Raw genomic sequence first — 27,027 nt, 5'->3', positions numbered from 1 at the left:
ATTTAATAGAACTTGTTTAAATTATTAAACTAACTGAGAAGATCAACACAAAAGTCCAAAAATGTAGTGATCTCTCTAATGAAACTTAATGGGCAGCAGGAATAATTTCTATACTTATTCTCCTATGGTCCTTGAGGCTTTCACAGACATTCCTTCAGGTAATAACAGGCTGGACTTGATACCTTGGAGTCTAAATTTTAGATTCTGAAGGGTAGCAATCCTTTAGAATCTAAAACACTGATGGAACCGATATTCAAGTGACACATGAATCAGGTGGACTGAATTTGGGTGAAATCTGGTCATTCTGCAACAACCAAATCCTCTGCTGCACCTTTACGATGGTGAGACTGTTAGTAATCCCGGGTATAATCCCCATGTGCAAGTCCTGAAGTATGGCACCTAGTATACTTTTTTTTAAATGAACACCCCCAAACATAAGAGGTATCAGAACCAATAATACTTAGTATTGTGCAAGGGTTGAAGACTGAGAAGATAAGATGTTTGTTGATATCAGGAATTCTGTAGGGTCTAATTTCCAAGAAATAGGTATGAACAAGAAAGGAAGAAGAAAAGTTGGTTCTATGAGTTTTAAGTTGGACTGTAAAAGGATATTGACTGTTTGTGGCACACGTTCATAGTGCTTTGAAAGAGAGAGAGAGAACAGGAATTACAGAAGCCAATTCAGAAGAACAGTGCCCATGGAATATCTATAGAAAAGGTATACAGAAGAAAGAGAACCTATGAGATGGGGAGGGGTGGGGGGTAGAAACAATGTTAGAAATGGGTAATTAATTAACACAACTGCCCTCTTTTGAATGGAATCTAGAAGTGTGAAAGAGGTTTCGGGGGCACCATCCCAAGTGTGGGAGAATATTACATGATAGGGCGGATTTGCAATTTGTACAGGCTGAACAGCTGTTGGGAAGAAATATAATGTCAAGAGAGAAACAAAACCCAGTTTTTTAGATGCAGAGGAAGCAATTTTTGTAATATGCTTATGCCAAGAGAGATTCGAAATCAGGATGTCATCGAAGATAAGCATAGGAGTAAAAGAATCCTTTTTATAAGATAAAAGTTAAGAGTAAGTTTCAGAAAGACTGAAATCAACTAAGTTATCTTTGCTCGACTGAACAATTACTTGGAGATCAGCATTTAAGAAATTGGTAGTGGATATTCGAAAAGATAAAGATATAAGGAATGCAGAATAGGAACTTTGGGGGTACAATGTGTACAGGAAGGACAGAAAGGATGGAGTGATGAGTCAGTTTGGTGTGAGAATCACTGGGAAAGCAAAATTGAGAGTAGAAGTGTGTTACAGGTCAAATGACTCTGATGAGTATAATGAACACCCGAACAGAGAAATAGAGCAGACCAGTAAATCAGATTGTCCTATAATGGGGAATTTTAATTTCCCACATAGTGACTGGAACTTGTGAGTTGGTCACTCAGGCACTAGCAAGGCTTTTGTGGATTTATTGGATGATTGTTTTCTATAGCAGCATGGTTGGGAGGCTTCTAGAGGGAGTAACACTCGAGATCGGATTATCAGCAGTGATTCTTCATGCATTAAGAATCTGAAGATAAAGCAACCACTAGGTGGCAGTGATCAGTGTGCTGATTTGGGATTTACTCAAAGAGGTAACTACCATCAGGGGTAAAGGGAAGAGTTTTTGCTTTTGTAAAGGTGAGTAAGGTCTGAGATAGTATTTAAATTCTACACAGTGGAACCAACTGATCATGTTACCAACACCAAATTCTACGTGGGAAGCATTCAAAGAATTAATCTTGGAAGCTACTAGGTTTTTCATACCAGCTACGAAATAATGTTCAAGGTTTAGGCCTAAATGGATGTCAGATGAACGAATAAGACATGTGGCAGAGAAGTATGCACAGGATACATATAAATAAACAGGTGACAGTGAAACCTATGGTAGATATAAGCTGGCATGTAATCAAGTCACAAAGGAGGTTAGGCAGATTACGCGAAATCTTTGGCAAAGGACGCAAAGAAAAACAGCAGAGTTCATTACTTATGTAAACTCTAGAAGGAAGGGGATGAATAAGATTGGTCCACTTGATATCGATGGTTCAACTGTTGATGATTCTGCTCAGGTAGATAACAAACTAATTGAATATTTTGCATTGACATTCACACATAGGAGTTATTCAGTGAGGGGAATGCCAAAGGTGTATTCAACTCTGGCAGTAAGCTAGATAATCTTGTAATAACTGAGAGTAAAGTGGAGGAGAAATTGTTGAAGATAAACACAAGAAAGGCACTTGGGGTGGATGGGATCTATCCAGTTATATTAATGATTCAACTGTTGATGATGCTGCACAGGATGCTAACAAACTGAATCAGTATTTTGCTTCTATATTTACACATGAGGAGTTATTCTGGTGGGGAGGCAAATGCCAGGTGTATTACATTGTGGCATCGAGCTAAATGATTTTGTAATAACTCACAGCAAAGTGGAGGAGAAATTGATGAAGATAAACATAAGAAAGGCACCTGGGGTGGATGGGATCTATCAAGTAATATTAAAGAAGGCAGCAAAGGAAGTAAGCAAACCTTTAGCCATAATTGTGAGAGCTTCCTTAGACTTGGGGGAAGTGCCCATGGACTGGAGATGTGCAAATGTGACCTCAATTCATAAAGGAGGATCCAAGGGTGACACAAGTAATTACAGACCTGTTAGTTTAACTTCTGTTCTGGGGAAATTAATGGAGGCAAGGGTTAAAGAACCACTGCAGAATCATCTAGACAAGGTTTCAGTTATAGTTCAGACGGCATGGGTTTGTTAAGGGGAAGTCTTGTCTGACCAATCTGATTGGATACTATGATGTGGTCACAAAGGAACTTGAAGTGGTGGAACCCATGTTTAGTCTCTAGAGCTAAGTTCCAGTAAACCCCTCCCTATATCTTCCATCATGCAGAATGATTGATGACTTTTGAGGTTATGATGAACGTTGTGGCGAGATCCAATATTCCCTACATTTCAAAGGTACAGCTCTAAAACGGTGTTCGCAGGCAGGCCGCTAGTTAGTACACCGGACTGAACATATTGGTAACTCTCTAGGAGGCTTTCGGATCAGCTAGTGTATAATCTTGCTATCTTTACTCTGCCAGATAGTGACTGGAGTGAGTCCGAGTAGTGTGTATGCGGGGAGCATTGTCGAGGCCACGTTATGTCAAGGATCTGGGTATATTCTTACCACATGTACGCCATATCCAAAAATTTCATTACTTCATACAGCATGTCCCACCCACCTTTTCTTACTATTGAATACACCATGAATTGTCAAACTAATAGAGCAAGCTTATCTGCTAAAAGATCTAAACCTCCCAAGGACTTCCCATTCATTTCACAAATATACGTGGTCTCAATTCTAATCTCAATGATGTCCATTTCCACTTGCAGTCTGCCAAACCCCATGTACTTTTTCTGACAGAATCTCAGTTATCGGTTGATTCAACTACTGCTCATCTCAGATACCCAAATTATTCGCTGTATGATTCCTTTCACCTCAAAGGTGGTACTTGTGCATATGTCCGTTCTGATATTCCCTGTCAGAGACTTGGCAATTTGGAACCTCCTCTCTTTGATCTTCTCTGGCTTAAAATCTCTCTACCTCATTGTGTCAAATTCATCTGTTGTCTCTACCGTTCTCCCAACTCCACTAATCACTTGGAGCTCTTTGACTTCCTCTCTTTGCAACTTGACTTTCATCTTGACAACTTGACAATCCAGGAATGCAGTCTGCATTCCTGGATTCTGTGTCACAGAATCCAGCAATGCAGACTCTTTAAAGATATTCCATAATTCTGATGTATTCATCCTCCCTTTGCTGTCTGCCCAGTTGATAGTGGCTACATTACATCTGCTGTGATCCCAATGATGTCATCTGGTTCATTAGTAATGATCAGGTCTAGAATAGTCTTACCCTAATATTTCCTTCCAACATTCTGATACATATAATAATTATGTAGCTTATTTAATAATTTTGTACCCTAATGATGAGTTTCCCTCTCACTTGCTCACCCATTCATCTGCATAGAGGCTCATTATACTCTTCACAATTTTCTGTAGCATACCTCCACTCTCATTTTACCTTTGCATCCAGTTATTTCACACCACACAGATTCTGTGTTGGCTTGTATAAGTTCTGAATCTGGGAAAACATTTCTCATGCTTAGGCTGTTTTCGATAAGAAGTATGACCCCCCCCCCAACCACCACTATGCTCTTTTCTGTTCATGCCTGTTCTTTATAAATTCATTATACCATTGTGAAACGTATCACCTATTGATGGTGACACCACATTTCCATTAGCCCTATTACGTTGGTGTTACTTGTTCTATTCATGAGCCAGATTCACTCATTTTATTCACAGCACTTCTGACATTACTGGTACTGCAGGTAATCAAGACTTACATGTTCTTATATAATTTACTATCCTGGTACACTTGTTCTAAAGGAAATTCACCAATGAGCAAACGATCGGCCAATCCTAGTCAGCAATTTGGCCTTACATCTAGATGTAGAAGTACCTGGAGCATACTGTGCAATGATAAGACCTGAACTCTCAATAAACTGAAGGGTGGCATCATTCACAATATGACTGCCATCACCTTCAACACATCTTCATCAGCCATTTGAAGCAATGGCCCTAGCATGCATTCAATATGTTTACTGGCACATACACTGAACACCTTTTGTAATGATCAGAAAACTAAAACACCTTCGTTCTTCCAATCAAGACAACAGTTATTTTTATCCCAGGTGGAGGAATAAGTCAACTTTTCCCCCTCACCATTCTCTTTCCCATCTTGTAGTCTGCAGGTATACCAAATTTCACTTCAATACTATTAGATGGTGTTCCACAATAGGAATGCTTTAATTACAAAAACACTGTATATTCTATATATACATTTTTTCTTTTTTAACTTTAAAATTTCATTTTGCAAACTTCATAAACAGGGTACACGTAACTGAAAATAATCAGAAGTATTTCAAAAATTTAATGAAAGCAAATTTAAAAATCAAATTATTTTTTGCATTTTAATTCCATATCAAAGTGCTTCCTGAGCTGTGTTCTGTGAAAAAAATCAGAATAATAATTATTACCCCCCCCCCCCATTTAAATTTTGCATATTCAAAATGTACAACACTTTTTTTTTTGCACGAGTATAATTCAACATTATTTTTTCTGGCTGTTGCCCAATCATGTACTGGATATAACATTCACTCAACATGTTAAAACTCGTGCATTTTAATCCTTCAGTCTTCCACCGATATGTTTGGGCAAGATTACACATTTTTGTGGTGGTGGAGGCTGTCTTCGCAATTACAAGATCAGTTTTTATTCTGCAATAGTATGGTAAGCTAGTAAGCATAACGCATAACCAAACTAGGCTTGTATATATATATTTTTTGATAAATATCAGTATTTCCAAATATTATTAAAATTAATGACTATGGATTTTGGCTGAAAGGAGGAAAATTACAATGAAAATCAATTCCTTCTAATAATGCAACTGTGGCCGATATAAATGAGCACAACAGTGTGACACTTCAAAGTGAGGATGAACAATCGCAGTCTTCTGTTCCCCAAAACTCCGTTAGTTCTAGTCAGCTGTTCAGAATGAAACAATTTCTGTTGAAGTGCATAAAAAACAAGCAGCAGCTAATAAAATACCAAAACAAAAGTATGATTAGAATTATCTGTATTTTGGTTTTACGTGTGTTGGAAATAAAGATGCTCCTGATGCACAGTGCATCGTATGTAATAAAATACTAGCCAATAGTTCTTTGGCTTCCACTAAACTTTGTAGGCATTTGGAAACCAGACACGCTGAATACAAAGACAAAGATACAAGTTTTTTTTTTTTTTTAAGAGGCTTGTTTGTTTATTATTTGGTTTTTAGGAGCATTAGCAACTAAGGCCATATTGCTCTGGGGATATGCGGTGGTCATTCCCTGACCTTTCCGCATCCTCCGTATTTGGTGGTGACGGGCACGAACCCGGGTCTAATCAAGAAGCGTGTGCTACGCACTGCTGCTCCTTCCCACCTGGCTACGGAGGTACCTTTTAAGAGGCAGTGTGACTCACTTGAAAATTTAAAACAGACCATGCATGTTACGTGAAAGTAACATGCATGTTGAACAAGCAGTCTGCTAAAAAAAACTGATGCAGTACAATTATCAAATAATAATGTAGCACGTCGTATTAAAGATCTTTCCAGTGACACAGAAAAAGAGCTAGTTTTCTGACTGAAAGTTTGCAATAAGTATTCATTGCAGGTTTTTTTTTTTTTTTTTTGTTAGTTGTTGGCGCATCAGCTTCTGTGGCCATAATGCACCTCCCAAAGTTTTTCCATTTTCTACTCTGATCCAAGCTGGCGGGATTCGAACCCACGGCCTTTGGGTTGCCAGGAAAGCACTTTACCCACCCAGCTAGCCCGGTCGGCTCATTGCATATAGATGAGTCCACTGACATTTCAGGACTTGCTGTGCTACTGGCATTTGTCCAATATAGATTTAATAATACTAATGAAGAAGTCCTACTCTTATGTGAATCTCTGTTAAGCAATACCACTGGGGAATAAATATTCAACTGCATCAACAATTTTATCAAAAAGCACAAAATTAGTTGTGGAAAATGTATTGATGTGTGTACTGATGTTTCCCGGGCAACAGTTGAAAAGATGAAGGGAGTTGTGATGCAAATCATAAATGTGGCACCACAAAAAAAAAAAAATAATAAATAAAATAAAAATAAATAATAATAATATTAAAAGTAATAAAAAAAAGTAAAGTAAAGGGAAGAATGCGAGAATTTTTAGTACAATGCATAAAATGTCGTGCCAGTGCTACATTGCCATTTTTGAATAAAGTCCCTCTGTACCATTTTGTTTCCGTTGTTGTATCGGTGTTGTTTCCTTCATCATTTCTGTACCTCACAAGGTTCCTTTGGTATGCTTTTCCCATATCCAGGCCACTCCTATGAGAAGCTATAGGTGAAAACTTGACTGGTACTTAAGTTTTGCACACCAGTTTATAATAAAGAATAGTACACAACCACTGTTGTGAGTTTACTGCTTCATAGTGTGGCCATGAACTTTTCAATACCAATCTAATTCCTGTATACTTCATAAAAGAACTAAGTATTTAGTTTTGTCAACAATATACAGACAAGTTACTGAAAATCCCATTATTACAACTGTCAAAATACAAGATTTTCTACCATATTGCCAACAGGTGAACATATACACACACACTACACTGGTAATTTTTTTACATGCATAAAAATATTATAGTATTACATATTATTCACTACTGGAATGTATACTGTATAAAATAAACTAACCTTTAGAATTCCTGGACTGCTTTGGATTTTCTGCATGACATGATAAACATGCATGCAGTGGACAAATAATGCTACGTCCCTCTACCCGAGCAGTTAAAGGATACCTCTTGAGACAATCTTGGTGATAAAATTTGCCACAAGTACTCAGTGTACATTTCTTTACCTGTCCTCCACTATTCTTGCAGACAAAGCAAGGGTGATTTCCTATATTAAAAATAACCAGTTGATAAATACAGAAATAAATAACTGTATACTGATATATTAAGAGTAGAAATGAAGCCATCTTTAATCTAGTGAGATCTTAATATCTGTTTATTTCCAGTTGGAAATCCACTTTCCCAGTTCAGTGGTGTGTTCCTATTAAGTAATGTAATATGAAACTATTGGCAATCATGTTTTTTTGTAATGGTAAAGTAGCAATCACTGATGAAGTGGTAAGAAGATACCATATGAAATTTCTGCTTTCCAAGAGTATATAATTTTAAACTGGAAAAAACAGATATGAAAGTTATTTGAAAAATAACAATTTTTTATATTTTTGAATTTTTCATATTTAAAAAATATAAACTAGCATTTAATTAGCAAATTTCATTTATAAAACACCTTCTTTTTTAGGTGTTTTTATTCGGTAATACATAACTAAGATGTAATTGCTCTTTTTAATTGTGATTATGCTACTTTTTTTAAACAATTTTTACTATAATAAAATTTCGTTATAATAAATATAATTTGTTCACCAGCAAGAATTTGTACTGACATTTCACTGTACAAGTTGAAGATCTAATTCCTGTAATCAGTACTAATTCCAACAGTAGGACAAAAAAACAAATTCTGGGAAATAAAGAAACCATTTTGGGTTTATTCTAGATAATTTTAGTAAGGGCATTTTTATAAAAAATACTTAAAGTTGATCCATCTACACAGGAGTGCCAACCTGCATCCCATTCCTTCACATTGTGCAACCTTAAGTGCTTTGTATTAGGGCTTACAATACTAGTCAAATCTTAATACTGGTATTTTTAATTTATGAAACCGGGATACCAGTATTCCAAATACAAATGTTTTTCTCGATAAATTTTGATGACAATCATGTTTTGTCATTTATGAATATATTAGTGCAATAAAGTAAGGAAAAAAAAAAAAAAAAAAAAACAAGTATGGTCAGTCCTCGTATAGCACGATAGTTGTGTTCCTAGAAACCCTCGTGCAATATAAACAACAGGCCCTACGAGAAAAATAGGGTTAGGTGCTGACCACACAGGATTGAACACACATTTGTAATAAAAATCAAAATATTACCAAACACAATAAATTATCATAATAAAATATGTAAGTATTTTATTACGACTATTACGTAATAAAATATTGCTAATGCTTTTGCTTCTATCGTAAGCAAACTTGTTTTTTGTTTGATTTTCTATCCAAACAGATGACAGCCGTTCCATCTCTTCCAATTCTTTGTGTCTTAATCTAATGGATTTTAATTACACTTTGAGTTGTTCTTGCTATGAAAGTTGTTTTTATTTTCTCTGCATTCTTTGTAATTCTTGGCATTGCCTCATTTAGGCCTGTAGCATGTGCAATATCACATGGCCTTTCATTTCGCTCAAAGCGTTTCACAATTTCATATTTTTTCTCTATCGACAGAGCTGGACTGGCCATAAGCCTTATCGGGGAAACCCCGGTGGGCCGGAGGCCGGTGTGATTTTGGCCATAAACGCTAGTATGAGGCCCCTATAAATTTTCCCGGGTAAGAAATTTTGACCCAGTCCGCCTTTGTTTATCAATATTGCTTTTCTTTTTCTCCCTGAATCTGTAGTGTCTTCACCAGGACGCTTCCTTTTCACACCTTTTAAGTATTTTACTCATTTTTAGGGAATAAAGCACAATTACAAAATGAGGAGGCATGCTTGATACACATAAACAAAGCTGTGCATGTGTAGCAACTGAATAATCACTGTAAAGGCAGAGACAACTCTATTAACACCTCACTAGCTCACATTTTACTAAAGCACATTTCTGGGGATTACTACCATAAAACAATAAAAACAATTTCCAGTTGCGTTCCTGCTATTGGAACCTGTTAAAAACTGGTAGTAAACTTGATCTAATTGCATTTGCGATAATACCGAGAGCTGGAATTTTACATTATTACGGTGAAATGTGTTTCCCCCTTCACTGATATAAAAAAACAAATAAATTTTCAGAATCTTCTCTTCATTCCTATCGTGTTGCGTTCAGTTGGGGTGATTCCAGTCCAGCTGCCATTTCTTGTAAACACAAAGGCAAATCGTGCATAAGCGAATTCGATTCGTGTTATATACGATATCGTTCCCCTATTTATAAATCGTGTATGATCGAATTTGTGTAGTGTAAACACGTGTTACACGAGGACTGACTGTACTGTAATTACTTGAATTCATGTTTCAAATAAACTTTAATTGCAATAATAAATATTTTGGAAAAAAATCATTAAAATACAATTATTCTAAAAACAAAAAAAATACATATTGTTACTGCAAAGTTTAGTTATGTTTAAGCATCCACACTACCTGTACGAATAAAGTGAGCTCTTAAGAAACATAAGCAATCAATAGTATGATCGTTTAAAATGGATCTAATTTTGGTACATACATTATTGGATTAGTGGCAGAAAACGCCCTTTTGGATTCTATTCTGGTAATATTGTACTGAGATAATCGTAGACGATCTCAGTCCATGTTTTCTAGGCTTTGAACTTTTTTTAGCAAAAATAGTTAAAAGTATTTCATTAATTTCCGTTCAAGTTCATCTTTTAAAATCTCACTGGGGTCAGGCAATTTCTTATTTTGGAAAGAATTTGGGGAACACTGATGTTCTGTTCCATGTTGGTCTTCCATGGTTGAATTACATTCATCATTTATTGAAGGAAAAAGACGTGTTTTATTTAGTGAAGTATAATCTTCACTATAGTATCTTTACTGAGTCTGTGAGAGAGCAAAGAGTGGGGATAAGGAATAAATAAGAGAGCAAAGAGTGCAGTTAAGGAATTCTTCACATACAGAAATGCAAACAAAGAAGGACAAATCAGATTGGACCCTTATGTAATGGACGTGGGATAGTATTAGATAACATAGGTGAAGTTGTAGATGAACTCAAGTTACTTTGCATCGATATTTACATAAAAAACTCTGTGTAAATCAGATATTATGGAAGTGAAGTTCAAAAATATGTAATTAATGATGTTGGAATTTCAAATGATTATTTAATGAGAACTTTCACACCTACAAGTGAGAAAGGCTCCTGTGGTTGATGGCATATACCCTATAATCTTAGAGGTGGCAAGTGAGTGCATTGAACCATTAAGGCTAGTTAAGAGAGAATCACTGGATTCAGGAGAGATTCCGTTGGATTGGTGTAAATTGGAACATAAAGGCGGTTCTAGGAGTGTAACGGGAAATTACCAACCGGCCAGTCTAACTTCAGTAGTAGGGAAAATCATGGAGGCAATGATCAAGGGTGGAATTCAGGATCATTTAGATGGAAATGGAATTCTGTAGGGTACACAGCATGGTTTTGTAAAAAAATCATGTTTAACAAACCTGGTTAGCCATTTTGACAGGTCACTCGTGAACTGGATTTAGAGAATAATTTCGACATTGTTTATTTGGATTTCAGCAAAGCATTTAACTCAGTCCCACATGGGCGATTACTTTATAAGTTGGAGCAGACTGGAATCATAGAGAAAATCCTTAGATGGATAGCACAATAGCTTGAGGGCACCAGGCAGAGGGTTGTGATAAATGGCTATTCCTCAGATTGGGTTAATGTAAGAAGTGGGGTTCCCCAAGGATCAGTATTGGGACCACTGTTGTTTTTGATTACCTTAAATGACATCTATGAAGGGATGGAGGGCGTGAGGTCTAAATTTGCAAATGATATAAAGATCAGTAGAGTAGTTAATGATCGCCGCCAAGCAAAGCTTCTTCAGAGTGACGCAGATAGACTTCCGGGATGGTCAGAAAAGTTGCAGCTATGCTTTAATTCATCAAAATGCAAGGTCTTACACCTGGGGAACAGCAACCCCAAAATAACTTATACAATTGGTGGAGTTGAACTTAAGTCAGAAGTGGAGGAACGGCACTTGGGAGTTATGATATGGTCAGACATGAAGTTGTCTGAGAATTGCGGACAGGTTGAAATGTTGCATGGTGTCCTATCGATGATTTATCGAAAAATCACTAGTAGAGATAATGACGTCCTAATCACATAAAGCTGATTTTATAACTTTTATGTGATTAAATTATAAACAATTATTTTTTTTTAAAATTAGTACCGAAAAATCGGTATTTTTTGTATCAATACCGGGAAAAAAATGACCAGGATCCCGGTATTCGTGATAAAGTGTGTTACAAAATATAGTTCCATATTTACTTTTAAAAAATATCAAATATTTTAGTAATATTAAAATTTTCTATATTGTTTTCTTAGGTTTTATAAATCTTCCTTGGTACCCTTCCCATTTCAATTATCCATTTGTTAGAAATTTGTCTAGTTCTGCCTTGAACTTATTTAAGCTGTCAACTTCCGCCACAACAGATGGAAGCCTGTTCCAACAATCAATTACCCGCTGGTCAAAGGCAAACTTCCGCACATCTATTCTACAATTACCTTTCCTCAGTTTGAATCTGTGCCCCCTCAGGTTTGTAATCGGAGCAAGAGGAAGAATCCCATCAGTACTGAGCCTGATCAATCCATTCAAAGCCTTATACACCTCAATCAGATCACCTCGGAGGTGCTTAGTCTCCAGAAGCTGCAATTTGCAGAACTTAAGCCTTTCTTCATAAGAGCACCCCTTTGTTCCCTTCACCAGTCTTTATTGTCCTTCTTTGTACTCATCACCTGCTTATCCCTGCTTGCAAAATTCCTGTATATCATTGACAAGACACCATTACTTACTCTGGAAGCCTATCCGCAACTGCTCAGAAAACTTCATATCTGACTGCACAATTACCCCCATGTCTCTTTCATTCTCCACTAACCTGAGTGTAACACCACCCAGTTGGTACATTTCTTGGGGGTTACTGCTACCCATATGCAGTACTTTGCATTTGCCAATGTTAAACCTCAGTTGCCACTTCTCGGCCCATCTGCCCAAGTTTTCCAGATCCTGTTCGGCAACATATTGTCATTACTGTTATTAACAATAATGCCAACCTTTGTATCATCTGTAAACTATGACATTAAGCTCGATATACCTTCATCGATATCATTAATAAATATACAAAACAACAATGGGTGCAACACCGAACCCAGAGGAACACCCCTAATAACATTAGTCAGCGTAGAGCAGTATCCATTGATTACAACTCTCTGCCTTCTCCCACTCAACCATCCTTTTGTCCATTGTAGCAACTTGCCCTTAATGCCATACTGCTCCAATTTGTACAGTAGTCTTCCACGTGCAACAATATGAAAAGCTTTCTTAAATCCAAGTACCGGGTGGTTACAAAATAAATTTCCCTAATCAGGACAACCTACTGACAAAACGGTTAGAGGATGAATCATGCTTAACTAACTTAGCAGGCTATTTTGACAGTGTAACTCACTGTGAAAATTCTACATAGTTTATTGGATTCAGCAAAGCATTTAACTTGGTCACCCGAGAGGTTACTGTTTAAGCTTAAAACAATTGAGATTACTGGTAAGATTCTAAGTTTGATTGCTGTGTGGCTGCAGGGCAGAAGACAGAGAGTTGCGATTAATGGATATTCTTGAGATTGGTGTAATGTGAAGAGTGGCATCACGCAAGGATTGATTCTTGGGCTACTGTTGTTTCTCATTTTCATAAATGACATTGATGAAGGGACAGCATGCATGATGTCAAAATTTGACATCATGCCTTCCACATCTCCAGGCAGCACTCCTTCATGTTGACTTGGAGACTTCAAAGATGGTCAGAGAAGTGGCAGCTGTTTTAATGCTGCTAAATGCAAGTCTTACACTTGGAGAATAGCAACCCACAACTAAATTATATACTGGGTGGTTTCAAATTAAAAACAGTGGAGGAGGAAAGGGATTTACAAATACTGCCAGCTATGAAGTTTTCTGAACAGTGTAAACAGGCACCAAGGAAAGCTCATGGTACACTATCGATGATTTATCAAATGCTATCCTGTAGAGACAGGAGGGTCACAATCCCACTGTATAAGGCAATTGTAAGACCACATTTGGAATACTATGTTCAAGTATTCCAAATGTGGTCTTACAATCGGAATACTATGTTCAAGTATGGAGACCTCATCTGAAAAAGGATATTGAGCTTCTTCAAAGGATCCAAAGGCAGGCAACTGAAATGGTGAGATCGGAAGAAGGATGACCATATGAGGAAAGGCTCTGATTATGTGCACTACAGACTTTGGCAACCAGGCACCTCAGCGGTGACCTGATTGAGATTTATAAGGCTCTGAAAGGGATTAATAAATTGAATGAAGGTGGAATTCTCACTGTTATAAAGAATTCCTGAACTAGGGTCATAAATTCTAATTACTGGAATCGCGGTTTAGATTAGACTGTAGGAAGTTTTCTTTTAGCCAGCGAGTTGTTGATTTTTGCAACAATTGCCCTTGGAGGTAGTGGCTGACAATTTGAATAAATTCAAAGGTCAACTGGATACTTATTTGTGTGAGGAGGGAAGCATATAATTTGTGTTTTCTTATCAACTTGGTTGGTTTTTTTTTTTTTTTTTATGCAGTGGGGGCAGTTTACCAAATACACATCAGCCCATGCGCCTTGCCATCTAAACAGAACTGCACATATTCTATTCTCTCGAGCTTAGAGCCATTCCAGCTCAGAGGAAGCTAGGCACACCAAGATTTCCAGAGTAAGAACTGACCTAGTCAATTGTGAGTACCCAACCCATGTATTCGACAAGTGCTTGCTACATGCTCAAGAGCTTATGACCCATCCGAGAACGTCGTCCCCATGTGACAATAAAAAAAAAAAAAAAAAAAAAAAAAAAGAGGTAAAGTGCAGCCATTATCAACCCACTGCAGGATGGAAGCCTCCTCAACAATTCATGCTAAGAGAAATGGACCATAATCTGCCACGCTGGTCCAGTGCAGGTTGGCAGATCGACCGTATTCAGTCAGGGGCTTGAACCCCGGTCTACTCAAAGAGCGTGACAATATACCTACTACCTATATTCCTTACTATCCGGGCCAGATTTCTAAAATCCTCTGCAAGTACAACATGAAATACGTACAGCTCCCTGGTAGGAGCTTACGTTCTCTGCTTTCGAACATTAAGACTTCCATCGCCCCATTCTTACGTAGTGAAGTAGTATACCGGGTAACTTGCAATGATTCCAGCAGTTGCTATATAGGGGGAGCTCTAAAGGCCTTCAGAATCGCCTTGCAGAACATTTCTAGTCAACACATCATGACCTTAACCACAGACGCGATTGTGAAGTGATCGATCAATCCCGACACCGCTTTTGGCTAGAGTTGTTGAACATATCATGCTGTCCAAAAGCCTTGAATCGCTGCAAGGGTACGAGGCTACATCCTATCTTGGAATCAACAGTCTTGAAACTCGACAAGTGCTGGCAGCAAACCCACACCTGTCCGTGCACCAACAATGACGTCAATCTAGTGAATAATATTCAATCGCACAGCCATATGCACATTAGAGCATGCACAGCTCACTTGGTATTTATTTTATTTTAATTCTATCTTTAAAGTCCATATTTTTGTTAGTATTTTGTATACATCTTTTGCTGAAGAAGAGGTTCGTTTACCCTGAAAGCTCCATACTTAGATATCAAAATTTTTGTCACTGGATACGCTTTATTGTCACTGTTTTTTTTTATTTTATTTTTGCCAGTGCAGCAAAAGCCTGCGGCTTCTTTGCACTATATGGCAAATACTATTACTATCACACTCTTAGACTTTTTCCTATGGGGGTATTTCAAGGATTTGGTGTACAAAGTACCTGTACCTGTTACATTGAAACTCTTTGTGCCAGAATAACCACGGCAATCAAAACTGCAAGTATTGATATGTTAGCTGGTACATAGCAAGAAGCCGAATTTCGCCTTGAGGTTCTATGGGTTACTAAAAGTGCACACATTTAGGTGTATTGAACGGCATAGTGAATAACAAAGTTTTGGAGTTTCATAATAATTTGTATAAGACCGCATTGCTCTATGCCTTTTGGTTGTGACATAATTAAATTTTAAAATAGGAACAGAACTTTATGGAGACCCTGTACATCAGCTAACCAACGCCCATTTACTCTTCTACTTTTGTTCTTTGGAACAACCATCCTTTTTTTGTTTCCCTGACTGAATAAAAATGAAGGTCATTGTTCCAGTATTTTTCACTGGACAGGACAGAATATTATTTTAAAGACACATTTAGGTTTTTAGATGAGACCAATTTTTTTTTTTGAGAGAGAGTGGTTCTTTTATATTTGATTCACCCTGATTATATCATACTGGTATTAACCCCCAGAGAAACGTACCAACTGTGTGGTACTACACTTAAGGTGGTAGAAAATGAAAAAGACCTGAGAGTAATTGTGCAGTCAGATATGAAGTTTTCTGAGCAATGCAGACAGGCTGCCAGGGCAGGTCATGGGGTTTTGTCAATGATATACAGGAATTTTGTTAGCAGGGAAAAGGAGGTGATTGTATAAGGCAATGGTCAGGCCATGCCTTGAGTACTACGTACAGGTCTGGAGGCCTCATTTTAGGAAGGATGTAGATTTACTTGAGCGTGTACAGAGAAGGGCAACAAGATTGGTGAGGGGAATGAAGGGATCCTCTTACCAAGAGAGGCTTCAGTTCTGCAAATTGCAGTGACTGGAAACTAGGCACCTGCGAGGTGATCTGATTGAGGTGTATTAGGCCTTGAATGGGTTGAGCATACTGAATTCTGATGGGATTCTTCTACTTGTTCAGATTACAAACCTAAGGGGCATAAATTGAAATTAAGAAAAGACAGATGTAGAATAGATGTGCAGAAATTTGCCTTTAGCCAGCAGGTGGTTAATTGGTGGAACAAACTTCCATCTGGCGTAGAAGTTGATAGGCTAAATAAATTTAAGGAGGAACTGGAAAAACATTTAGAGGGGATTGTTTTGTAAAATTTTTTTTTTGGCTGATGCTGTATAAGCTCATACACTTGCTTTCTTGCATCAGATGTCACTACTACTACTACTTTTTAATTCTGAGATGAGATATATATGTACGAGATGTGGCAATAAAGTTTCCAGACTGGTGCTGTTGTGGTCATGTTCGTTGAATGAAAGTAAACAGAAGTGGTATGTTCTAGTTTAAACTAGACTCCAATAGATGACGGATAAAAATTTTCTAGTAGGCTGACAGGTTGCAAGTAATAACCCCAGTTTCATTAGTAGCATTAACATTCGATATCATGATGTTACAATGGAGCAAGGAATGAATACCAAACTTTGCTTTAAGCTGAAAAATCTGAAACAGAAATGTATGAAAAGTTTTGTTTATGGTGATGAAATATTGTCATACCGGTGTATTTCAGTGGTATGGGTAGTTCAAAGACACACACACATGAGGATGATTGCGATGACCTCTTGAAATGAGGACAGAATTGCCAAAGTTCAGGAAATCGTGGTAAGAAATCATCGTTTTACCCTTAGAATGATGAGCGATGAGTCTGAAATGAAAAAGATGATTCATCAAATTCTGCATGCAGACTTAGGGAAAAGGAAAGTCTGTGCAAAATTTGTATCACATAGTTCTATGGACGAGCAGAAGCAACGAAGGGTGTCAATCCTCGGAGATGAGTGTTAGGTGTTTCGGTATGACCCAGAGCCAAAGTGTCAGAGCATGCAGTGAACTTCAGAATGATCACTAAAGCCGAAAAAATTTAATTTACAGAAGTCCAGGAGTAAGATGATGCTGATTGTGTTTTTTTTTTTTTTTTACAAATGCAGCATGATTCTCAAAGAATTTGTACCTGAAGGGGAGAGAGAATCAATGATGGGTTCTACATACCGGTGCTTCAAAGACTAATGGAATGCATTTCCTGGGCAAGGCTGCAATTTCAAGAGAAAGGCAGCTAGTTCTTGCTACATGACAATGCTTCCACCCTGTTATAAAGACATTTCTGACGAAACGTGGCATTGTACAGATCAACCATCCACTCTACTCTCTCTCAATTTGCACTAGCAAACTTCTTCCTTTTTCCCAGGTGAACGCCTTGGAAAACTACCCTCAAAGGAAAGAGATTTCAGGATGTTGAGGACATAAAGAAAAATGTAATCGCCGAACTGAACATCATCTCTTTGGACGCCTTCACTGACTTTTTTCTCAGAAACATTTAGAATGGTGTAATAAATGCATTTCAATCAAGTGGCAATTACTTTAAAAATAATAATAATAAAAGCATTTTTGGTTTTACTGCTTCACTTTTGTGTTCTTTTTATTACACCCCAAAATATCCCGATTACATCCCTAAGTCCAGGATCAAGATGATGCTGATCGTGTTTTTTGTTTTTTACAAATACGGTATGGTTCACAAGGAATTTTTTGCTGAAATGGAAATAAAATCAATGATGGGTTCTACATACCGGTGCTTCAAGACTTCCAATTTGTTGTTGTTGTTATTTGGTTTTTAGGAGCATTAGCAACTAAGGCCATATTGCTCCGGTGCGGTGGTCATTCCCTGACCTTTCCACATGCTCCGTATTTGGTGGTGACGGGCTCGAACCCCGGTCTAATCAAGAAGCGTGTGCTACGCACTGCTGCTCCTTCCCACCTGGCTACGGAGGTGCCTTATTCCAATTTGGGATGAAGAATTTCCAATTCAAAAAAGGTCCAGACAAATTGAGATGAAACATTTCTAATGAAATGTTTTTTGCCATTTTGAGTTGAAATGTTTGAATTATGTTAAAACTACACTGGTGTTCAAAGAAAGTGCATCATGTAGGAATTTCACATTTCTATCCCTTTTTCGCAATGGCATGTTACATTAATGACTAGAATCACAAATAGAAATATAAACAAAAGATTATTAATAGTTAAGGCAAAGTAATATTTGACACGTGCTCTCAATATTCCAAAATGAGCATTTGAAACCTTTATACAACAGTTTTGACAATTTACCAAATGTTATCAGAAGCCCTCAATTTGCTTCAGTTTATCATTTTAAATGGAAAACAAAATGAAAAGTTCACCAGGTGCAAAATAAAATTTAGCTGAATTGCTGCTGGCCCTGGTGACAACAGCGCACCATCAAGGCATTGACAAGGTAAATACACGAATTATGACTTCCTGAAGTTCACGGAGGGTCTTTAGTTTCTTTCTGGCAACTGCAGATTCCACACGATGCCAACAGTTATCTACAGGATTCAGGTCCAGGCTGTTTCCTGGCCAGCTAAGAGTTGTAATGGACCATTCTTCCAACCATTTTTTCACCTGTAACAAATGTAAACACATTACTGTCAAACCTCTAATGCAGAAATGAAGCTAAAATAACTACAGAAGTGCCTACTTACACTTTTCGCCAGATGACAAAGAGCAGAGTCGTCCTGAAAGATGCAGTTACTTAGCAGGTTGAAATGGTATCTAATGGTTGGCAGCAATTTGCCTTCCAATATAGCCAGGTATCCATTGGCTTTTATGGAACCTTTTATAAACTGCAGGTGACCTACTCCATGATACGAAATGCATCCCCATATCATTTGGCTGGTAGGGAATTTCACTGTAGACACCATACAGTCTGGATGGTATTCTTCACCATGCCTATGGTGAATCATTTGTCTCCCATTAGAGCCATGCAGGTTGAATTTCTTCTCATACGAGAAAAAAACTGACTTCCACTGCTTGGGGGTCCATTTGACATGCTCCTTACACCAAATTAATTGGGCCTTTTTTATTTTTTTCTGTGAGGAGGGGCTTCTTCTTAGGATGATGGGCTACAAGTTCATTTTTGAAGAGTCATCTTCTGCCTGTTACTGCACTTGCTACCACACCCGTATATTCTTCCCATTGTCATTTCAGCTCAGATGAAGAAGCATTACGGTTTTTAAGGCATAACATAATCGTTCAAAACACAGCCCTGTTTTGGCGTAGAGACTCGTTTGCATCCAGTTCCTTTTTTTTCCTATCAGCAGAACCAGTATTCTTGAGTTTGGAAAGAAATCTACTCACTGTCGACTGATTACAAGACACTCTATAAGCAATATGACAGGAAGAACATCCTTCCTCACGTAAAGCAATAATAGCACTCTTTCTTCGCGGCGTGAACTGCATGAACTCGCTATCCTGACACAAGAAAGTATGACTGCAACTCTTGCAGAGCATGCTTAATGATGAATAAGTAATATCAACAATGGAGATCAACTCCATACGTTCGTATATTGAAGACTGAACATCACATACAACTGTTTTGTGCTTTTCTGTTTTTTTTATTCAAATTAAATTGATTTACATTCATTTGAGAAATACTGTAATGCCAATCAAAATATTTCTCATTAAGAAAAAAGGAGCTGATTAGACAAAATTTTAATTTAGAAACTGCAAAATAGAAATGGCAGTACTTGATTCAATTTTAAGAAGAAATTAAAAAAAAAAAAAAAAAAAAAATGAAATAAAGCTAAGACCACAAACTGCTTAACCTTAAAAATAAGTGAGATAGAGATAGATACCAGTAACTTTTAATTTAAAGGTATGTGTGCGCGTGAGAACCTGAGAGAGAAAATTAAATCCACAAAACTAAACATATATTTAATATTCTTACCTGTAGTACATTCATCACAAAAAAATCCAGTTGGAGTGTGTGTCATACCTAAACAATCCAAATGAAATGCCTGTTGGCACTGCCCTTTACAAACAATTATGTCACCAGATTTTTCACACATCTGGCAGACACGTTCAAGCCTAGTCATCCCTCCTACTATTTGTTCAGTATCTGGTGGTTCCTAAGGCAATAAGACAATACAGACAAATGCTTAAGGCAACAGACAATAAATAATTAGCTCAATAAATAAAATATCAACACAATTATCATAAGAACTATTCTCTCTTTCCTGAACAAATAATATGATTGCATCATCATAACTCAACAAAATTCAATTTATAGTATTACTTCAAGGGCATATGTTATAATAAAACTTTAAGGTGACCCATTAAGAAGCCACACAGTATAATTCTACATTCAAAGATGGTCGTGTACAAGTAAAAAAAGAGGAGAGTTAGTTGTTCTCTACACACGAGCAATATAAAGTGATAAGGAAATGAAAACTTTTTGAAGGCAGGGTTTGAAAGATGATATGACTTGTGAATACTTCTTTCTTTACCTAAATCTGTTTCTGTTATGGATACTGCTGAACCCCCTCTCCTATTAATATCAACACTAACTTACAGGGTGTTTTACACTGAAATCCATAAGCAGTAAGAAGGTGAAGGCAACTGTACAATAAGACATTAAGATTTGCTTGGGCAGTCAGTCCAAGAGGGCAAGTAGATAGAGCAGCCTGTTAATGAAAACCCTACTGTAAGGCAAACTGCTACCCTCTAATGAAATAGGCTGATGTGGAGTCTGGTTGTCCAAGGATATCAAATCATCCATGAGCATGTCCAGCTCCATTGCTGTCCTTTTGAATGAGAATAAGGTTATGTAAGGCAGGTCATCAAACAAGGCCTTCAAACATGTCTCGTGCAAGTGAACACAAACTAGACCAGGTTTATGCAGGAGGGCCTTAATATCACATTCTTGGACGACTCCACCAAGCCATTATTTGGGCTTGGTGGATCCACTGGTTGACTTCAAAAGTGGTGTGGGCTTACTTTTCTGAATCTGTCTTGGATTTATCCTTTTTGGGGAAAAATGGCTGCTGATTGGTTGTTCATTTCTTCTTTGGTAAAAAGGATCAAGACTGATTCATCAGATGGGTCCATAGCTCCAATAACCATTTTCTCTTGTACTACCATAGTGCCATGGATGGACTTCGGTCCAAGGAATGGGTGTCTGAAAACGGGAACTTAATGGAATTACTTGTTAAATGAGTTTAATGCTCTCTGTTGTTTAAAAATACCTCAACGTCAAAGGTATTAATTTTACCAGTGGCCACCTAACCTCTAACAGCTCTAATGCATGTCTTCTGTAACACTGTACTACCATAGCTGCTTCAGTTTTTGGTGGTATTTTCTTTCCCACTGGAGTTTGGTAGTAGCTTTAGGAGGTGCTGATAATGGAAGGGCAACTGACTTTTTTCTGTGTGGGTTTTTAAGAACTAAAGATGGAGAAATAGGAGTGAATGATTCCTATTGCAGAACAGCCATATTTGTTTGTGTTCTCATAGAAATTTTTTCTGCAAAATTCTGAGCAATGTTGGCTTATTGGTATTTGGTGAGTTTACTGCTTTTCACACATAATGATATGACATATTCAGCATGGCCTTAACTCTATTTCTTTTTCTTCCACCTTTAGCATGCCCAAGACTGGGCAGGGTGCACTCCTTGGAAATTGATACATAAGGTTTCTAAGATGGGCATACTATAATTTCAGGTGTTTTGCAACACATCAAGTGCAAACAGCAATATCAGCTGGGTAATAAGTACCAGCTGATACTAAATTAGTATTAGTAGTGGCAAATGATGCAAGAAAGCAAGCTTATTACAGATTAGCCAAAGAATTCCATTTCACCTATGCATCCTCTCCAATACTTTGCCTAGGTTTTCATTGAATCTACTCAACCTATCCTCTTCCACAACAAAGGATGGATGATTTTTTCGGCAATCAACCACCAATTGGCCTGAAGGCAAATTTCTGCACATCTGTTCTCCAATCATGATTCTTAAATTTGAATTTAAGCCCTTTCATGTGCATAGGCTGTGGAAGGGGAAGAATCCCATCGGCACCGAGTTTGCTCAAGCCATTCAAAGCCTTAAACGACACAATCAGATCGCCTTGCAGGTGCATAGCCTCCGGATGCTACAATTCACAGAACAGAACCCTATCTTACTAAGGAAATCCTTTTGTAAACCTTCACCAATCTTGGTGCTGTTCTCACGATCCACCAACACATCTACATCTTTTCCTAAAATGAGGCCTCCAGACCTGTATGCAGTGCATAAGATGTGGCCTGACCGTTGCCTAATACAATGGGATAATCACCTCATTATCCATGCTAGCAATATTCCTGTATATCACTAACAAAACCCCCATGAGCTGTCCTGGCAGCCTGTAAGCCTGCTCACAGAGCTTCATATTGCCCCAATTACTGTACAATTACCCCAAGTCTATTTCATTCTCCACTACCCTGAGTGTAGTACTGCACAGTTGGTATGTTACTCTGGGATTACTGCTAGCCATATACAGCAATTTGCATTTGTCAATGTTAAACTTCAGTTACCACCTCTCAGCCCATCTACTCAACTTTTCCAGATCCTTTTGCAGTAGCGTACTGTCCTTACTGTCATTAACAAACCCTACCAACCTTCCTATTGTCTGCAAACTTCATAATAAGCCTGATATGCCTTCATGAATATGATCGATAAATGTTGATCCCACCAATGGGCACAACACCAAACCTTGGGGAACCCCACTAATAACATTAGTCCACGAAGAGAAGTGTCCATTGATCACCACTCTGTTCCATTTTGTACAGCAGTTTTTTATGTGCAAGAGTATCAAAGGCTTTCCTTATATCCAAGTATATGATATCAAAATCGTTTTTTTGCATCCAGTTCCTCTGTTAACACATCGTAGTATCCAACCAAATTAGTCAGATGAGATTTCTCCTTAACAAACCCATGCTGTGTTTAAAGTATAATTGCAGTCTTGTCTAGATGATCCTGCATTACTTCTTTTACTAGTGATTCCATTATTTCCCCTGGAACAGAAGGAGGCAGCAAAGGAAGTAAGCCAATCTTAGCCATAATTATGAGAGCACCCTCAGACCCAGAGGAGGTCCCCACGGACTGGAGATGCGCAAATGTATCCCCAATTCACTAAGGGTGGCACAAGTAATTACAGAGCTGTCAGTTTAACTTCTGGTATACATGAATTTTGCTAGCAGAGCCAAGAAGGTGATTATCCCTTTGTATAAGGGAATGGTCAGATCACACTTTGAGTACTGCATACAGGTCTGGAAGCCCCATTTTAGGAAGAATGTAGATCTGCTGGAATGCATACAGAAAAGGGCAACAAGATTGATGAGGGGAACAAAAGGCTGCTATTACCAAGAAAGGCTTAAATTCTGCAAATTGCAGCATCTAGAGACTAGGCACCCATGAGATGATCTGATTGAGTTGTATAAGGTCTTAAATGGTTTGAGCAAGCTCAATGCTGATGGGATTCTTCTTCTTGCTCAGATTAAACACCTGAGGAAGCATAAATTCAAATTGATGAAATTCAGTTGTAGAATAGATGTGTGGAAATTTGCCTTTAGCCAGTGGGTACATGATTGCTGGAACAAACTTCCATCTGTCATTGTGGAAATTGATAGCTTAAATAAATTCAAGGAATGAATGGAAAAACTTTTGGAACAAATGAATAGGTGAAACGCAAAGTTTTTTTTTTTTTTTTTTGCTGATGCTACATAAACTTTCTTTCTTGCATGATATGCCTCTACTAATGCTAATACTAACAGGTTTGTTAATCACTAATGTCATCCACCTACCCCCTTCATCAATTGGGGATGCAATAACAAATTGCCAGTCCACAGGAACCTCTCCTGAATCCAAGGATGCTCTCATAATTATGGCAAGGATTTTTGCTTACTTCCTTCGCTCCCTCCCTTAATATAATTGTACAGATTCCCTTCACTCCAGGTGACATTCTTATATTTAACTTCAACAATTTCTCTTCCACTTTTCTATCAGTTATTACAAAATCATTTAGCTCCCAGTTAGAGCTTGATAAGCATCTACCCTCCACCACCCTACAGAATTCCTCATGTGTGAATATAGATGCAAAATACTCATTCAGTTTCCCAGCTACCTGAGCAGGAGCATCAATGTTCGACCCATCAACATTAACTGGATCAATTTGATTCATCCCCTTCTTTCTAGAGTTTACATAAGTAAAGAAGTCTTTGCTGCTTTTCTTTAACCTGCTTTGTCACTTGACTACAGACTAGCTTATATCTACCATAGGCTTCAGTGTTGCTTCATAATTTATATGCATTCTATGCATTTTTCTTCTCTGCTATGACTGTCATCAGTTCATCTGACATCCATTTAGGTCTAATTTCGAAGAGTATTTCTTAGTTGGTATGAAAAGCCTAGTAGCTCCTATGATTAATTCCTTGAATCCTTCCCATTTAGAATTTGCAGTTGGTTGCACTGTAGTCACCTTTACAAAAGCAAAAACCCTTCCCTATAATCCTGATGGTAGTTACATCTTTAAGTAAATCCCACATAAATATTCTGTTATTACTGCCGCATAGTGATTCCTTTATTTGCAGATTTTTAATGCATTAATAATCAGCTAATAATCAGATCAAGAGTATTACTCCCTCTCGTTGCCTTTCAAACATGCTGCTGTAGAAAAGTCATCCAATAAAGCCACAAAAGCCTTACTAGTCTGCAAGCGACCAATCCACAAGTTCCAGCCAATATTGGGAAAGTTAACATTTCCCATTATAAGACATTTTGATTTACAGGCCCACCCTATTTCTCTGTACAGTTGTTTGTTGTACTCATCACAGTCGTTAGTCCTATAATACACTCCAGTCTTTTGCTCTCCCAGTGCTTATGTCAGACCAAACTGACTCAGCATTGCAGTGACTACCCATGTCAACCGGATTCAGTGCCTTAGAGATTTGGTGTATCTTAACAAACAGCACAACCCTTCCTCCCTTCTTATCCTGTGAAAAGACATTAAACTATGAACATTCCATGGATAAAAATCCTAATAGGAATAATAACAGATGTAGCAAGATTCTCCAGCTTAATTGAAAAGGTTCTATATCCTTTATGAATGATCTTTCAAAAATCGTAACGGAACACAACATCCACATTCTGGGCATCCAAGAGACATACTCCTACAAAAGGTCTGCTGTTCTGAAATAAAACAGTTCAAAATTGATCTGACAGGCTTGGGCGGAAATGTTGTCGCCAGAGTTTGGGCAGCCGGAATGGCACAGCCAAGACTTCCCCAGATACAAAATCCACGATGCTGGGAAAAATTCACCGAACTAAAGTAAACAGCTACAGAAGAAATCCTCCAAGAATCTCCACGTTACCATATTGTCCAGGCTTTTGAAGTTTAGAAGTTGATCACATCAGTTTGCAATGGCACATTCAAGAGGAGACTAAGGTGCAAAAACCACGTGCCCTGGTGGATAGCACAGCTGACCCAGCTGAGAAAAGACGTGACATCTGCTTGCAGGGACTATCAACGAGCAGAATGAAACAACAGAAGTCCAAAAGAAATCAGCAGGCTCCAGGAAACATAAAAGAATCCCAGAAGAATATATCGCAATGCAATATATTCTTCTATATTGCATTGCGATATATTCTTCTGGGATTCTTTTATGTTTCCTGGAGCCTGCTGATTTCTTCTAATAAAGAAAAGAAGGGCTCCTGAGAAAAACTGGTCTAGAACACACTGAGTTGAGATCCATGGGACATTGCATATAAACAGGTGATTGAAAAGACTCACCTAAGTGAAATATATTCCTCGATATTAGGACACCAAAAACAGGAAATGTTCTCATGGGAGGAATCGATAAATGTCATCCTGGACCAGATAATCTTCAAGGATGTTGCATACCCAGAGAGGACGCTACAAATGAACATAAGGTTTCAAACCTCACCTACTCTGGCACTCCAGAAGAGGAATTGTTCTCCCAGGAAGATAGCAGCAGCAGCAATCCAGTCTATGAAAAATGGAAAGTGTCCTGGGCACGATCTTGTCGAAGTGGCAGTACTGAAGATCTGGGCACATGTCCCATCCATGATCCAAAACCTAATGAATGCCTACCTCGAAAAAGGAAATCTTTCAGGACCTGATGAGGTGCATTTAAAAATACTACTAAAAACCCCAGAAAAAGCAACCAACAACCAGTCTTCTTACAGGAGGAGCACCCTGCTCCCAATCACGGGAAAGGTCCTCGAGAAATTAATTGTACAGCGATTTCTAAAAGCCTATAATAGGAGTGTGCACTATCCAAGGCAATTTGGATTTACTAAGGAATACTGCACTGTATATGCCATCAAAGGAGTAATAGACATAACCGCAAGAGACTTCAAGTACATCCTCAGCCTCTTCGTGGACTTCACAGGGGCCTTTGGCACCCTATGGTGGCAAAACATCCTGGAGAATTTCAGCAAGGGCGGTGTCTCGGCTCCAATATATTGACTTGTTGCAAATTATTTGAGGAAAGAAGCCTGGTTGTCACACTACAATGCTGTTAAGTTAGCCTATGCAGATGATCTGGCCATGCTCCTTATTTGGAAATTCTAGGCATGACTGGAGGGCTGAGCCAACTCAATTGAAGGTGATCTATCTCAATGGTGCAGCATGCACAAACCCCAAATTTCAACAGAAAAAAAACCAAACAAATATTACAGAAAGAAATATTAAATAGACCAGCTAACATCAGGTTAAATAACACATCAATTAAACTAGTCAGGAACAACAAACACCTGAGAATAATCCTAGATGACTGACTAAACTTCGTAGCC

The 27,027-nt window shown here is 38.0% G+C and overlaps 1 protein-coding gene across 1 annotated transcript in view; it reads right to left on the bottom strand.

Annotated features, from left to right (window-relative positions):
• The window catches only part of NSD (Nuclear receptor binding SET domain protein), a 402,839-nt gene that overhangs the window by 164,453 nt on the left and 211,359 nt on the right, over positions 1-27,027 (bottom strand). Inside the window, 2 exon segments of the mRNA XM_090385568.1 lie at positions 7,371-7,574; positions 20,132-20,312. Coding sequence (XP_090241694.1) covers positions 7,371-7,574; positions 20,132-20,312 — 385 coding nt within the window.

Source organism: Mastigoproctus giganteus, chromosome 11, assembly GCF_048544385.1.
Source record: "Mastigoproctus giganteus isolate SK-2022 chromosome 11, ASM4854438v1, whole genome shotgun sequence".
In the NCBI taxonomy this organism is placed as follows: Eukaryota; Metazoa; Arthropoda; class Arachnida; order Uropygi; family Thelyphonidae; genus Mastigoproctus; species Mastigoproctus giganteus.
The sequence above is the reverse complement of the archived record's forward strand: the minus strand, read 5'-3'. Positions and strand labels throughout refer to the sequence as shown.